The sequence below is a fragment of the Bos taurus genome, chromosome 10 (assembly GCF_002263795.3).
Source record: "Bos taurus isolate L1 Dominette 01449 registration number 42190680 breed Hereford chromosome 10, ARS-UCD2.0, whole genome shotgun sequence".
Lineage (NCBI taxonomy): Eukaryota > Metazoa > Chordata > Mammalia > Artiodactyla > Bovidae > Bos > Bos taurus.
The window spans coordinates 860821-877932 of NC_037337.1; the positions used below are offsets into that span (position 1 = coordinate 860821).

The window sequence follows — 17112 nt, forward strand, 5'->3', positions numbered from 1 at the left end:
GGGCACCTTAGTCTGTCCATCACAGCCTCTTGAGGAATCTGATTAACAACACTGCTCACTATTAATTAGCCTATACCAATGGTGATCATCACCCCACTTTAGCTCTGCTCCGTGCCAGGTGATATAGCAGGCATTCCACATGCTTTATCTCATTAAGTTCTCATAATGATCTCAGATATAGATACCTTAACACTCCCATCTACAGATGAAGAAATTGAGGTTTAAGGAATTTGAGTATCTTGCCTGAGATTATGAAGCTAGAAAGTACCAAAAGTCAGGATTTGCTCTAGGTTTTGTGGGAATCCATAACTGGACTACACAGCTTCCTGGGTGGCTCAGTGGTAAAGAATCGCTTGCCAGGCAGGAGACCCACATTCGATCCCTGGGCTGGGAATATCCCCCGGAGAAGGAAATGGCAACCCACTCCAGTATTCTTGCCTGGAGAGTCCCCATGGACAGAGGAGCCTGGCAGGCTACAGTCCATGGGATCTCAAAGAGTGGGACACGACTTAGCAACTAAACCACAACACCATAGCCACATCAATCCTGTATTGTTTTTTAAGATGCCCCAACTGCCCTGCGGATCTTAAGAAGAGTAGGGAATAGGGCACGTATTAATTAAGTTTAGATATATCTACCCTCCGAATCCAACAGGTGCTTAGAGATATTCATACATGTATACCAACATTAAACAGCATCTTGGGGACAGCCCAGTAGAAAACTGCCAAAGATCGTATATAGTACTGGTTTGATGCTTTCAGCATATTTTCTATGCATTTAGTATGCCAAAAATTAGTAACTTTTTAAAAAAGCGCTACAGAAGGAGATAATAAACCAAGCTTCTGAGCCCCTTTGAAATTGGTCAGTAGTAACAGAGTCCACCTTCTATTTCTGAGCTATCTTGAGAAAGCAAGTGTTCTGAATTTTCTCCTGCCTGGTTTTAGGAAGAAAACATACATAGTTTTCATTAAATGTAACGGAGAGAGTGTTTTCTTTCATCTTTTTCTCCGTAGAAGAGCCTCATGGAGGTCAGTTGGACGCCTTCTTGCCAGGATCTCTGTCTCTCATCCCTTCCCTACTGGTCTGTACTCCTCGGTCCTCTGCTTGGCTGTTGTGTTCTATCAGTGATGTTGCCACTGGTCCTGAGTGTCTTTGTTTAGTTGGCCTGGCTCCCCACCCCACCCCTCAGGAGAACCTGGGCAAGGACTTTGAATGAGGATAGACATATCCCGAGTGGTATTACTTGCCATCAATCCAGTGTGATGTGAACCCCCTTCCCAGGATGGTAGAGAGGGTTAACAAGTGAATGATAGCTTTGCGTTTTTCAAGAGTGGAGTTTATAATACCCTTAGGATTGATGACTGAGACTAATATGATGATTAAAGATCAGTGGCCTCTGCAGAGTAAGATAAAACCCAGTAAAGAACATTAAGAAAACCATAAAGCTTCTTAGCATCACTGCATTGCACAGGATTTTCCCAACAAGGGCTCAAGTTCTCAGGCCAGTCTATCTCAAAGCTGACTCACAGCTTTATCCCTGGGTTGTACCAATTGCAAAAATAAGCCTAAAGGGTTTTATTCTTGATGATTGTGATAATATTGGTTGCCTGTATTAAGCATTTTTGCATATAGACAGTTTCATGAATTTATGTGGCTAGAGGCAAGTATTTATATAGGTTTTAAATTTGCTTCATCATCATGATAGAAGAGTGGAAGCCTAGAGAAAAAGCTCAGGGGATGTAGTAAGCAGCAGTTGAAATTCAGGAAAAGCAACATTCCATCCTCTCTAATTCCAGTTTTGTTTTGTTTTGTTTTTCTTTGCCTTTCAAACTGAAAGTCTGTAGTTGCAGGAAAAATCCAGGTTCTTTATGATACTGACCTCCAGAAATGCATGGCAGACAAGATGCTTCAAGCCTAGGCTTTCTTGCTCTGCAGTAAAAATAGTTGGAAACCCCCAAATGTCCCTGTCTGTAATAATAGAAGAATAAAAAGCCATGTGTTGTGTGAAACCATTTTTTGTTTTGGTCAGCTGAAGTTGTGTGAGATGTTTCTGGACAGTAAGTAGGAGAAAGGAATCCCTCATTTGCAAGTTTTGCTAGAAGAAGCCGCCATTGCGTTCTATTCAGAGAGTTGTTGCTGGCTTGGTGGGAGCTGGAGGGATTTTGAATTCCCTGCTTTATATCCCCTTGTCTCTACTTTTCTACTGTGGTGGTCCCCAGGGATTGAGGAGAAAGCTGTGTGGGTTTCCTAGCTCGCCTCTGGAGTTGTAAGGCATAATGGTCAGGTTTCCTGGAGTCCACCAGAGGTGATTCAGGGTGGGAGACCAAGGGAGATGTCTCTGCTGCCACTTGAGATCATTTCAGTGAATGGTAAAGAGGAGATGTGCCCACAAGTCGAGGAGCTGAGAGAGGGTAGAGAGGAGAAGACTGGCTGCAACAGCCTCATCAAGATCTCCTTGATGGCATACTCAGGAACCAAGGGATTTTGCAGAGCATTTTGTTTGTTATCTGGGTTTCAGTCCCTGTGCATTTATTCCATTTTCATCTATAAAGTGATTGTATCATCAGGATATGCAATGGTAACACATAACCCCAAATTGTCAGTGGCTTAAAATAGCCAAGGTTTATTTTTTGGCTTCTTTTTGGGAGCTTGCTGGGGCTGGCGGGAAACTGCAGTTTGGTCCTCACCCAGCCTCCTGAGCTGATAGCCTCTACTGTCTGGAGCGTTGTCAGCAGCCACGGCCAGGGGAAGGGAATATGGGAAAGCCTGCAGGAGTACCGAAAGGCTTCTAGGCAAAAAAAAAAAAAAAGGTATATATTTACTCATATCTCATTGGACAAAACAAGTCACGTGGCCTTATCCAGCTTCAAGGGGGAGAAGAAGTATAATTCTATCACATGCATGGATAGAGGTGAACCAGAGTCTGGGTGGATGTCCTTGCCGGCTGCCACAGGGGTACTGATGCTTCTGTGATGCACATCCAGCATGGTCCTGGTGGTGCCCCACGTACGTGAGAAAATACTGGGGGAAATGAACATTATTTGAAAAAGGATTGTTTTCATGGACTATAAAAAAGTGGGTACCTTTTTATCATTCTTTAGAAGTTTCTATAGTGTACTTAAATTTGTAACTTGAAATCTAAGAATGTGTATAACCATTAAGTAGTGATAGGAGTCATTCTTTTTTCTCTATTTGGTTGTCATGGTTATATTACCTTCTTAAATGAGGCTTTACTGGGCTACCTCCCCATAGGTGACTCTTACATGGAGTTGCAGTATACAGTTTGACCTACCCTGTGTCCTTAAGAAACAGAAAAAAGAAATCAGAGGAACAGAAAAGCTGAAATCAACTCCTGGGTTTAAAAAATACTCTTGAAAACTCAGGGTAGTGAGAGGCATGGGTCAGTAACAATATGGAGTGTGATATTTGAACTGGGCTTTGCTTTAACAGGCCAGTCCTGCTTGTGTGGGAGGCCGCCAGGGCAGGAAGGCACTGATTGCTCATGGAATGCCTTTGTCTGTCCTGGTGCCACCCACCTATCTTCCACTTCTGCACGAAAGTGCCCCATTCCTGGGCTTGGCCTTGTGTAGCTTAGTGGGAGCTGTTTAACAAGGATGTTTTGTTGAGTTCTTTTGGCTCCTGCAGGTGATAGCTTGTTTTGCCGTGTGCCGTTGCCCTTGTGGGAGTTGCTCCACATTTCCCCACAACGCAGCTTAGAAATGCTCGAGGGTTTGTTTTTCACTAAGCTTGGAGAGCAGCGCTTCCACATATCTTGGACTGGGGCATAAGGAATGTGCACAAAATGAGTGAAGCGTGGTTGACCAGATGCCTCAAGGAGATGTTGCTCTATAATGTCAACTATGAGTTCTGTCTTCTCAGTCATTCATTCATCTGGAGGCTAGGAGCTTTGATGATGAATTCCCAGATTCTCTTTTCACTGAGAAAAGAATCTGTAGGCTACCATCCTGCCATTGCTTCCTCCTCAAACCTTTCCACTTATTTCCCTTTCTTATTCACCAGCAGAGAAATCTGCTCGGAAGCTGCGACCACACTCTACTTCAAGGCAGACGTCACGGGGACGCTCCTATGGCACCCAGCATGGCATCTTAGACAGTTTAGAAAATCAAGACATATCTATTACTTTTGAGGAAGTATTAAATTATAGAGGCTTTCCACCATTTTGAAAAAAACATGGAAAAATATAGGAGTGTAACCCGGATATCTTTGCCTTCAGCTGAGAAATTTTTTCCTCAAAGATGTTCTTGTTTCTACTCCCAAAGGAACCTCTGAGTTCCAAATAGACATTAGGAATCTTTTCTCTCCTTTAAGCTACGCATTCTGGTCTGACTGAATCATTGGGCTTCCTGCTGTGTCTTGTTTGTACTCATACCCTCGGGGCGGACTTTGCAGTTAGACACGGGGTGGTGGGGGAGGAGATGGTATGACACCAGCTGCTCTTGTTATCTGGGCACCAGCCATCTGGTCTCCCCACAGACTGGGCAGCCCCATGGGAGCTCACCTCTCAGGTCGCTCCTGACCGTCAATAGGGATACCACAGTGGGCTTAGTGGTTATCAGTTGATCCTCTGCCTTTTTCTTGCACATTTCAGTTTTAAGTGGATTTTGCACTTTCTTGTCCATTTTGGTGGTAGTGGTGGTGGCCTGTTGACGTATAGAGACTGAAAGAGGAGGAGTAAGTGAAGAATTTAACAGAGTTGAGAGCTCGTGGAGTTTGTGAGGGGAAGCATTTCACAGTAGTTTACAGCCCTAGAGAACTGAATGTGGAAAACCCCAGAGCAAGGACCCGCAAGATGGCAAAGTATGAGTCATGGCATCAATGAGTTCTAGGTCAAACCAGTCATTAGTGAAGTCGCTCAGTCGTGTCCGACTCTTTGCGACCCCATGGACAGTAGCCTGCACCAGGCTCCTCTGTCCATGGGATTTTCTAGGCAAGAGTACTGGAATGGGTTGCCATTTCCTCCTCCAGGGAATCTTCCCAACCCAGGGATTGAACCCAGGTCTCCCGCATTGTAGACAGACGCTTTACCGTCTGAGCCACAAGGGTTAGAGATTAGACCAGTCATTATGTCATAATTATTGTAAGATGGGGAACTGGTGACCTTCATGAGAGCATCAGATACATACACATATATGCATACTACACACATGCCAATGCAGGCATGTACATGCATGCACACACACTCACACACACAGTTTGAAGATGGGAATAAAGACCAGTCACAATCTCATAGATATTCTTCAGGAATGGAGAGACACGGTGTTCAGCTTTTAGTATGTTCCAGAGAAAGGAGAACCTTCTTCATTCACTGACAATTACAGTCTATGAGACACTGTCATGTTTTGGGACCTCCATTGTCCCTCTTAAAGTGTGATGGATCGTGGACGACGGATGGAAGGAGTATTCTTACGACTCTCAGGGCTCGGTTGTGTTTAGAAAAACATCCACAGAGATGGGATTTTCACTCGTCCTTCCTCCTGGCCTCTGGGTCCACTTACTTCCTGTGTGTTGGACCTTGAGCAGACGTTATCGGACGTTTCGGGTTGTCATTAAGAACAGGAGTTCACATCGCCGTTTCTGTGAAAGTCACCTTCTCCCTAACGTCTGCAGTGCAGGTCCCTCAACCTTGTTGCCTCCAGTCTTACTTCTGGAGCACTGAGTAGCACCCAGGCAGTTACCGCATAGTGTGGTCACAGTGATCAAGCTGTGGTTCCTAGGTGCGGCCCCTGCCATGGTTTCTGCCAACGTGTTTATCGTACTTTCCTGAGTGCTTCTGTTTCAATATTGACTCGGGCTTTTGTAGCATTCTGTCTGTTTCTAAAGGCTTTGTGTCCCTGCCCAGTAGCTTCTGGTTACACCCTTTGGGAGTCTGGCAGATTTATGGAGAGCAGAGGACATTGGAGGTAGTAGGTAAGAAGTCTTACCCTTGCCCTCCTGCCACCAGCCCTGAAAGTGCAAAACTGGCAAGTACATGTGGCTCTTGGCATTATGAAAACCTTGCCAAAAATCAAATTAAAATTCCTCTGCTGAGCAGGAAATTAATCACGGCTGAACGCAGTAGACAGGGACTCCTTGTTCAGAAGTGGGACTCCTTGTTCTGTCACTGACTAGTGTTTTATTATCATGTAAATGAGATTAAATGCACAGTGACTGGTGGGGGGTTGAGGAGGAAGGAGAGAAGTGAAAGAGATGAACAGGTTCCTTAAGATTTAAACTTGAGATGCAAAAACGTTTTTATAGCATCTGCTGCTTCTTAATCCATCAACTGCTGAGCAAGGGAAGATCCTCAGCTTCCTGAAACACAGTGATTATTCATCCCATCGCCCTCCTAGGTCACCCACAGTGAGCCAGGCTGTGTGCCAGGTATGAGGGCTAAGTCATGAAAACACCCAGCCGCTGCCTTCCCGGAGTTTATAGTCTGGTAAGAAAGGATACTGTCTGCAAATAACCAGCCAGATAAGAAATGATGTCATAGAATCTAGGATTATTTGGTTGAAAAGTGGCTGAAGTGTATCCTGCCAAACTACAAAAGGAATGAATTGGTAAAAGAAAAAATGAGCAGCAGTACAGAACATGGGAAGAAATCTCTGGAATAGAGGTAGCAGGAACTGACCTACAGTCTCGCCAGGACCCTCAGTCAAGTGACTTGACTACATGCAACCTTCAATCCATTCACTCAAGATTCAGATTCCGAAGAGAAGGTTCAGTTCAGTCGCTCCATCGTATCTCACTCTTTGCAACCCCATGGACTGCAGCACACCAGGCCTCCCTGTCCATCACCAACACTCAGAGCTGGCTCAAACTCATGTCCATCGAGTTGGTGATGCCATCTAACAATCTCATCCTCTGTCATCCCTTTCTCCTCCTACCTTCAATCTTTCCCAGCATCAGGGTCTTTTCCAGTGAGTCACTTCTTCCCATCAGGTGGCCAAAGTATTGGACTTTCACCTTCAGCATCAGGCCTTCCAATGAATATTAAGGACTGACTTCCTTTAAGATGGACTGGTTTGATCTCCTTGCAGTCCAAGGGACTCTCAAGAGTCTTCTCTAACACCACAGTTCAAAAGCATCAATTCTTTGGCAGTCAGCTTTCTTTATAGTCCAACTCCCACATCCATATATGACTACTAGAAAAACCATAGCTTTGAGTAGATGGACCTTTGTTGGCAAAGTAATGTCTCTGCTTTTTAATATGCTCTCTAGGTTGGTCATAACTTTTCTTTCAAAGAGCAAGTATCTTTTAATTTCATGGCTGCAGTAACCATCTGCAGTAATTTTGGAGCCCACAAAAATAAGGTCTGTCACTGTTTCCATTGTTTCCCCATCTATTTGCCATGAAGTGATGGGACCAGATGCCATGATCATCAGTTTTTGAATATTCAGTTTTAAGCCAGCTTTTTCACTCTCCTCTTTCACTTTCATCAAGAGGCTCTTTAGTTCCTCTTCACTTTCTACCCTAAGGGTGGTGTTTTCTGCTTATCTGAGGTTATTGATATTTCTGCCGGCAATCTTGATTACAGCTTGTGCCTCATCCAGCCCCGCATTTCTCATGATGTACTCTGCATATAAGTTAAATAAGCAGGGTGACAATATACAGCCTTGACTTACTCCTTTCCCAATTTGGAACCAGTCTATTGTTCGATCTCCAGTTCTAACTGTTGCTTCTTGACCTGCATACAGATTTCTCAGGAGGCAGGTAAGGTGGTCTGGGAATTCCACTTCTTGAAGGATTTTCCACAGTTTCTTGTGATCTACACAGTCAAAGGCTTTGGTGTAGTCAATAAAGCAGAAGTAGATGTTTTTTCTGGAATTCTCTTGCTTTTTCTATGATCAAACGGACGTTGGCAATTTGATCTCTGGTTCTTCTGCCTTTTCTAAATCCAGCTTGAACATCTGGAAGTTCACGGTTCATGTATTGTTGAAGCCTGGCTTAGAGAATTTTGAGCATTACTTTGCTAGCATGTGAGATGAGTGCAATTGTGTGATAGTTTGAGCATTCTTTGGTATTGCCTTTCTTAGGGATTGGAATGAAAACTGACCTTTTCCAGTCCTGTGGCCACTGCTGAGTTTTCCAAATTTGCTGGCATACTGAGTGCAGCTTCTGCCTGCTTTGCGGCTGGGGAGAAGCAGAAGACATGAATAGTGCAGCAGAGATCATGGACAATGGCAGAGGGACCTTTACCCAAAGAGCGAATGAGAGCTGTGTGCTGTGCTCAGTCACTCAGTCGTGTCTGACTCCCTGTGACCCCCATGGACTGTAGCCCGCCAGGGTCCTCTGTCCTAGGGGTTTTCCAAGCAAGAATGCCAGAGTGGGTTGCCATTTCCTCTTCCAAGGGATCTTCCCAACACAGGAATTGAACCTACATCTCATCTCCTGCATTGGCAAATGGGTTCTTTACCACTAGAGCCACCTGGAAATGTAGAGCTAAAAAGGTAGAGACTTGAGTGGCCATCAGGGACTTTGTGAAGTTCAGCTGTTGATGTGTCTTCTGGGCCAACAAGCAGGTATGTGTTTATTTGGGGCATACTCTGTGTCGAGGTTGTGATGATCCGAGGCTGTAAGACTTAGCCTCTCTTGCTATTAGGTATGTCAATTCATTGGCACTTCTGTCTTGTTCTCTTGATCCCAGTGTGAGCAGTCCCACCTCATGAGAGAGCATGAGGACGTCCAGGAGCGAACGACACTTCGGTACGAGGAACGCATCACAGAACTGCACAGCATCATCGCTGAGCTCAATAAGAAGATAGACCGTTTGCAAGGCACCACCATCAGGTAGTCAGCTCCAAGTCATGGCTGTCTCTCTGCCCCTCTGGGCAGTAATCTGGGTTTTACGCTTGAAGTCACCCCTATGAATTATGGGCTTCCCTTGTGGCTCAGCTGGTATGAGGGAGACCTGAGTTCGATTCCTGGGTTGGGAAGATTCCCCTGGAGAAGGGAAAGGCTACCCACTCCAGTATTCTGGCCTAAAGAATTCCATGGACTGTGTAGTCCATGAGGTCACAAAGAGTCAGACACAACTGAGCAGTTTTCACACTTTCTATGAGTTACAAGAGTAACTCATTTATTTATAACTAATATTCTTACAGTTGATAAATATTTTGTCTCTACTATGTCAGCTGTGTGCTTTCCCCTCCATTATTCCGTTTTGACTTTGACCCTCATGGTGACCCTGAAAGGTAGACAGAGTAGGAGTTGTGATGTTCAGTTGACTAGTAAGAAGGTGAGTGAGATGCTTTATTAACAGGTTCTGAATGCAACCCCCTCTATCTCCCTTGGGGAATTGGAGAGATTTATGAATGTTGATTTAACTAACTATTACATATGCTTCTTTGTTGTTATTCAGTCACTAAGTTGTATCCAACTCTTTGTGACCCCGTGGACTGCAGCACACCAGGCTTCCCTGTCCTTCACTATCCCCTGGAGTTTGTTCTAACTCCGTGATTCAGTGATACCTTCGAACCATCTCGTCCTGTCGCCCCCTTCTCTTCCTGCCCTCAGTCTTCCCCATTAGCAGAGTCCTTTTCAGTAAGTTGACTCTTCACATCAGGTGGCCGAAGTATTGGAGCTTCAGCTTAAGCATCAGCTTCAGTTGATGCTAATTAATATTCAGGATTAATTTCCTTTAGGATTGACTGGTTTGATCTCCTGCTGTCCAAGGGACTCTCAAGAGTCTTCTCCAGCACCATAGTTTGAAAGTATCAATTCTTCGGTGCTCAGCCTTCTTTATGGTCCAACTCTCACATCTGTACATGACTACTAGGAAAACCATCACTTTGACAATATGGACCTTTGTCAGCAAAGTGATATCTCTGCTTTTTGATACACTGTCTAGGTTTGTCCTAGGAGCAAATCTTTTTCCAAGGAGCAAATCTTTTAATTCATGGCTGCAGTCATCATCCACAGTGCAGTGATTCTGAGGCCCAAGAAAATAGCATATGCTTCTAGATAATCTAAAATTTGTTTGAGCTCAGTTGACTTGCCAGTGTTGGCATAGTGTCATACAAACTCCTAAGGGATGGGGCAAGATTTGATCCATCACTTGATTGGTGAAAACCCTGGGGCTTAAAAATGTTAAGCAACTACTTTTAAGTTACCCTTAGCAAAGGGGATAGGTGGAGTTAGAACCCACAGCATCTCTGCCTTTATTCAGTTTTTTTTCCATAAAAGTAATTGTTGGGGTTTCTGCCTTCCTTGCTCATCAGTCAGTTGGCCCCAAAGTCTCCTGCACAAAGCTGTGTCTGCCCGTTTTTGAGAAGAGGGTTTGCTTAAAGTGACTTACTGAGCCAAGGATAAGAATTTTTATCTTCCTGCCCATGCTCAGAGAGTAGCCCTGAGGGAAACAAATGGTTGGCATCTGCTTTTATGGAGAAGAGTGCTTTGTTCTCTGACTGTTTTTACAGGCCACAATTAAGACCGTTTTAAAGGCAGCTTCTATCCCTCTAGAAGTCCTGGGTCAGAAGACATTTTAGATGTGTTTTGTTCCAACTCTGAGAGTCACAGTAATGATGGAGCTACTTGATGAGGGTACTTGGGGGCCTCTGTTTCTGGGCAAAGTTGTGGAAAAATTTGCTGTTAATTGGAGCCACACAGTACATCTCATATTCCAGTTTAGAACCTCAAGGCCTTTAAATTGTATCCTGGTCTTCAGTGATTGTAGGTTAGAAGAGCAGAGAAGAATTTCAGTCCAAAGAAATGATTATAGCAGACTTAAAGGAGGCTGACAGAGTACATTGGCAAATTCGTAATTTCCATTAAAAACATATTGCTCTTTTAAAGTCTTGAGAAGGTGAAAGCAAATGGGCTTAGTGAGTTGTGAAAAAAAATGCATCACACGTCACCTGGAAAACTCAATTTCACGATGTTTAGATTAAATTTAATGGCCAAACTGTTTTGTATTAACATACCCTCTTATTTAAAGGAAGATTGCGTCTGTACAGATGTAACATTAAATTCTGCCTGTTTTCATTATGTAAATGAGCCAGCTCCTCCTTGAGGAGAGGACCCCCTGCGTGGCTGGAAGATGAGCAGACATGTGGGCCAGGCTCTTCTTGTCCTCCGAGCTCTAGTGGCTAAGGCACCTCCCTGGCCACCGCCACTCAGGTCCAAAGATGCTATAGTTGACCCAGTACAGAGGTGCCAAATGCCTTGGACTTTTTCTTGTATCCCGGGTGGAGAGAATTGTCATGCTAACCTGGTACAATCCTGGTACCTTTGAGACTTTCTTGTCGCTTTAGTCTGGGCCTGAGTTAGGAATTTGTTGGAAGAGCTGAAAAATCATTAATTAGGGAATGGTTTATGATGTATCCACATGGAACCCATACTGAATTGCATAAGAGAAAAGATGTGACAGTTTCATAGTTTAAAATATTTATCTCCAGTCACAATCAGAGAACTAGAGACCTTCTGTGACTGCCCTGGGAGACTTTCCCACCTCTTATAGCCACAGGGCTAATGTAGTCAATAATCAGACACTGCAGTTTGCTGAATTCCAACGTAAGTTGAATTCAGAGCCACAGCAGATCTCTTAGGTTAAAGATTAAGCACTGACAGGAAAAGATGAAATGGTGAGAATTTGAATGGAGACACTGGGTAGATTCAAATAAATTAAGATACCTAGAGCCTGCAAACTCCACTGAGCTTCCCCTCCTGCAGAAGCAGTCTCCCTCCCTGTCTCATCAAGTTAGTCCTTCTTTGCTTGGAGGCTCTGTAGCAGGCTGAACCCAGGTAGAGGGTACCAGATATAGTCGTACCTCACTGCTACTCCATTCTTCTTTATCTTTAGGCCCCAAAGTAGCTAAATTCAATCATGCCCCAGGGGGATAAGCAGAAAATCCAACCTTGGAAGATACAAGTAAGATTGTATTCATTTATAGTCACAGAAACTTGAGAAGAATGTGTGTAGGATTAGGACCTATGTGTCCTAGACCAGGGAAATAAGAATATAGTGTTGGGTTGATGATTATTTATTGATATCACTGTTCCTATTAGAGATTCTGGATTTAGTATGTTAGCTTCAGCAGTTTTATTAAATAAAACTAGATTCATTGGAGGATTACATTAAATAATGTTGAAATGCCTAGTGTAACATAGTCCAGAGGCCATGGCGATCAGGAATAACGTCATTAAAATGGGGTTTTTGATGCCACTTCACTACTGGAGTCAGTGCAGGCATGGCTACTGTGCTTGTCAACAGGGCTACAGTAGTAATCAAATAATTCGACCTGTAGAGATTTTTGATAATGTAGAATCGATCATGGAGTCTTTAGTTTTGATATAAATGGATTCATTGGAAAAGACTCTGATGCTGGGAGGGATTGGGAGCAGGAGGAGAAGGGGACGACAGAGGATGAGATGGCTGGATGGCATCACTGACTTGATGGACATGAGTCTGAGTGAACTCTGGGAGTTGCTGATGGACAGGGAGGCCTGGCGTGCTGCAATTCATGGGGTCACAAAGAGTCGGACGTGACTGAGTGACTGAACTGAACTGAACTGATACTAAAGTTTTACTTGATCTTTGTCATTGAAAAATCTCTGGTCTGGTGAACAAGGACTTGACCTCGCACTGTACTATATGACCTCTTATCCAGTTCCCTTACCAGACCTCCTTCACAGATCCAGAACTCTTTAATGAAGATGTTTATAATCTTGTCACAAGTGGGTACAGTCCATATTCTTTCTACCCATTTTACAGGGGAGACTGTACAGTAGGAAAAAGAGATACCCACATTCTGGGCTAATTATTCACTCTGAGCAGATGTTAGCCCCTGGGATCCAAAAATACCTGTAGTCTTCCAGTCTAAATGAAGATTGATGAAGATACATTAGTCAGCTGAGGCTGCTGTAACAAAATACTGTAGACCGGTGGCTTAGACAATAGGAATTTATTTGCCACAGTTTTGGAATCTGGAAAGTCCAAAGTCAAAGTGCCAACCAATTCATTTCTTCAGTGAGTGTTGTCTTCCTGTCCTCCTGAAGGCTTCCTTCTCACCATGTCCTCACATGGCAGGAAGAGAGGGAAAAGGCAAGCTCTGTTATTTCATAAGGGTACAAATCCCATCGTGAGGGATCCCATCAGATCTAATTATATCTCAAAGGTCCCATCCAGATACCATCACTTTGAAGGTTAGGACTGCAACATAGAATTGGGGTGGTAGTAACAATATGAACAATAACACATAATTCAGTCCATACTACATCAGGTGACAAGTGGCATCATCAATAAATCTCATAGTGGACCTAGGCTACCATTGTATCCCATCCAGGTGGTAACATTTTTAAAATCCCTGTACACGTGGTAAATGCTCCCAACTAGCAACAAGACATGGTCCTGCTTTTCTGGCTTCAGGAACCAAGAAGTGGAAATACAAGTGGCTCCTCTCATTCTTACACCTAAAAGCCCACTTAAAAAATGATTGCTTTCCCTCTTGGTAACTTTGAGCTCTGCTAGTTTTAGAAGTTTCATTCCCAAGGGAAAGATGACTGGCAAACAGCAGTGATTCCATTGCTGCCACTTAGCCCTTGGGACATCTCATGTCACTGAAACAACAGGCAGTGAAGGGAGTGACTGTACTAGCAGGATCCCAACTCTCCAGGGGAAACTGGATTGTAACTGTACCATGAGGCAGGGAGGACTGTGTATGGAACTCACGGGATTCCCTAGCATACCTCCTGGATGTTGCCCAGTGATACAAGTTAGTAAATTAGAGGATTACAGTACAGGTCAGTCCACCTAGGGCCAGACCCCTAAGTGGGTCTGCATAATTTCTTGCTTGTTTATGCATATATGCAATTTCCTTTTTACTTTCTTGTTTTCTCCCATTATATATGGTGAGTTGTTATTGGTAAAACGTAGCATGTAATAGCTGGGCTACATGATTTAGGTGAATTTGCCATTAAACTAGAAGAGGAAAGGTCACCCAGCCATGGATATAAATGGGACTTTGGGTCTCCCATTTCGATAAGAAGGTGAGTACATTTATTAATACGATTGAACAAGGGATAGTTACAGAAGCTTGATGGTATCGTTATAGCCATTTGGAACTGTATATGTGTGAGAGGATACATTTGGTTGTCAAGGAGCCAAAGACAGTAGGTTACAGTGCATGTTGCTTGTGCCTGGTTCCGTTCCCACACCTCCTCTGTAGTCCCCCCAAATCAAAGAAGACTGACCCTAGGGACTACCTCCCAAACTCCCTTAACTCTGGGATAGTTTTGGGTCTGCCAGGTCTGGAAGGCAGTGAGAAGGTGGGGCCGTCATTGTGGCTTTGGTGAGCATGAAGACCCTGCTCTGACCAGCCTGAGCCTGAGCTGTGGGCAGCAATGGGGCAGCAGCAGTCTCTCCATCACAGCTCTGATGCCAAGGCTGACAGCGCCAGCTGCCCCCCACCCTGCCTTCTTTTCTCTGGTCCTTCCAACTGCCTAAATTAAATCCTGCTTGAAACATCCAAAAGCATTTGTTTTCCTAACTGAACCCTGCCTAATGCATCCTAAATCTCATCTGCTTGGAATAAACAGTTTGTATTTATGGCCTTCTAAAAATATTTACTCATGAATATCTTAAACAAATTGGATCATATAGCGCACACTGTTTTGTAATAGGTGCTTTTTCACTTAACTCTATGTTCTGAGTGGCTTTGTTTTAATGCTCATCTGAGTTGGGGGGATTGTATAATGAGATGGATAAAATGGAAAAATATGTCAGTAGCTCACTTTGCATCTGGGGGAGGGGGCAAAAAAAAAAGATGTCTAAGCAGATTGTTTCCCAAGGAGATTATTTTCTTTTCCCAAAAGCTGCTCTCATAACATCAACCTTTCACTGCCAACTCTGAGTAGTCCATGATTTCTGCTTCATTTCCCATTTGCTTGTTAGCCCACAGCTGTCTGGCTTCTGACCCCAGTGGTTTGCCAAATTCCTTTTGCTATGAACTGAACTGTGCTACGCCTCGCCTCCAGTTCGTGTGATGAAACCCTCTATGTGACAGTGTTTGGAGATGGAATGTAGTTGAGTCAGGGTCACGAAGTTGCGGTCACGTGACAGGATTAGTGACCCCAGAGAGCTCACTTGCTCTCCTGCTCTTTCCCTGCCATGTGAGGGTGCACGGAGAAGGCAGCCATCTGCAGGCCAGGAAGAGAGCCCTCACCGGGAACCAGCCGTGCCGGCACCTTGATTTTGGACCACCAGCCAAAGTCCGCTGCTGCTGCTGCTGCTGCTAAGTCGCGTCAGTCATGTCCAACTCTGTGCGACCCCATAGATGGCAGCCCACCAGGCTCTGCCATCCCCAGGATTCTCCAGGCAAGAACACTGGAGTGGGTTGCCATTTCCTTCTCCAACCCAACTGAAGTCTAAAACTATGAAAAAATAGATTTCTGTCGTTTAAGCTTGTCTATGGTACTTTGTTACAGCAGCATAAGCTAAGAGACTTTTTTGAAAATCACCAGTGATTTCTTAACTGAAAAATTTGGTGAGTTTTTTCTTGTTACTGGCCCTTTTCCTAAATTTAACCCTAAATCCTGCTTCCCTTCTCGAACCTCCCTAACCCTGCAGGTCCTAGATCTCCTCTTTCCCTAAGAGCCATCCTCAGCTTTGGCTCTTACCCTGGGCTCTCCCCCATCCTTTTCACCAGGATGGCTGCACCCCTAAAGCACTGACCCCTCCTGTTTATATCACTCGCACATTGGCATTTAACCCTTGTGCTTCTTCGTCTGCAGAGTGCCCCTCCTCTGGTGACTGAGCGAGTATCCAGAGCCTCTGTGTGCTCACATAGTCCAGTCTCTCAAATCTCGTGCCCATATGGTGTGCTTGGCCCTTCCCCTGGTCTTTAGGCCCACGCTTTGGCCTGTGTGGTGCAGCTGTCTGTCCCTCTTCATGTTGCTGCATCTCAAACAGTGTAACCAAAACCTCTTTGTCTCCCAGCAAAACTTGTTGTTCTGATTAGCTTGTGGCCTAAAGAATAAAATATGAAATAAAAATAAAACCTAGAAAGATAAGGTGGGTTTTTCTCTCTCCATATTTTCTTATATGGTGTACATTCCACCCTTGTTCACTATTTGAAGTGTTTGAATACGGATCCTTTATCAGATCTTGTTAAAACTGGTACTCATGGCTGACAAGGGTGAATTATTATACACATAGGAGAGCATTTCAGAGTCCCGTTTGTTCAGTTAGTCATCGTAAGTTTCCTAGATGAGTCTGAACTTCCTCTGTGCTGTATGGGAAAACAAGAGGTATTTACTCATCACTTATTCACTGCTATAGATCCTTTAAGAGAACTGAAAAGAATACCTTGTATCTAAAACATCTTTGTTCTTTAAAGAAATGATGGCTGTTTCAGGGCAATTCTGCCTTTAAATGCAGAGACCAAGTGTGTTCCAAAAGAAAAACCAAAAACAAAGTCAGGTAGGCTCAGTGGGCTGGCCACCGTTGACTGACAGCTCCCAAGGCATGTCCATTTGGATCTTGTTCACCAGTTACTCCAATCCAGTGACAAGGCATGAATGTGCACCCTAAAATAAGATAGGTATAGGGATTGCTTCTGAAGTAACATTTTTATCAAATGCTGCTGATTCCACAGGACTTTAGCTTGAGGTCTGGAAAGCATGGTAAGAGTTAAACTTTCATTGACTTTTATCATCATTGAAATGATCAATTAGATCATTTCACCTCTAGCTAATAATGAGGAAGAATCTTAAAAAAAATCTTTTCCTTAAGCCATCATATTATTGTTCTGTTTGTAGTAAATTTAGGAATTAGGCTGTATTGCTAACTGGTTGGATAATCTTAGGTAAGTCGCTTAGCCTCTAGGAGTGTCCGTGGTCTTATTTGTAAAACAAAGGTATTGATCCTGGCTTAAGTGATCACCAGGATCCCTGCCAGTCTGCCACTCTGTGACTTTTCTGCCTCTGCTAGTTAAGCAGGTGTGTATACAGCCTAATTGGAGAAGGCAATGGCAACCCACTCCAGTATTCTTGCCTGGAGAATCCCAGGGACAGAGGAGCCTAGTGGGCTGCCGTCTATGGGGTCGCACAGAGTCGGACACGACTGATGCGCCGCCGCAGCAGCAGCAGCAGCAGCATACAGCCTAATGCATGCC

General features: G+C 44.1%; 1 protein-coding gene across 3 annotated transcripts in view; it reads left to right on the plus strand.

The window, feature by feature from the left end:
• MCC (MCC regulator of WNT signaling pathway) overlaps nt 1–17112 on the plus strand; it is a 533511-nt gene that overhangs the window by 409153 nt on the left and 107246 nt on the right. For all 3 annotated transcript variants that reach the window (XM_010808842.4, XM_059890654.1, NM_001083523.1), the window contains one exon: nt 8649–8791. In XM_010808842.4, coding sequence (XP_010807144.1) covers nt 8649–8791 — 143 coding nt within the window. The remainder of the gene's footprint in view (nt 1–8648; nt 8792–17112) is intronic.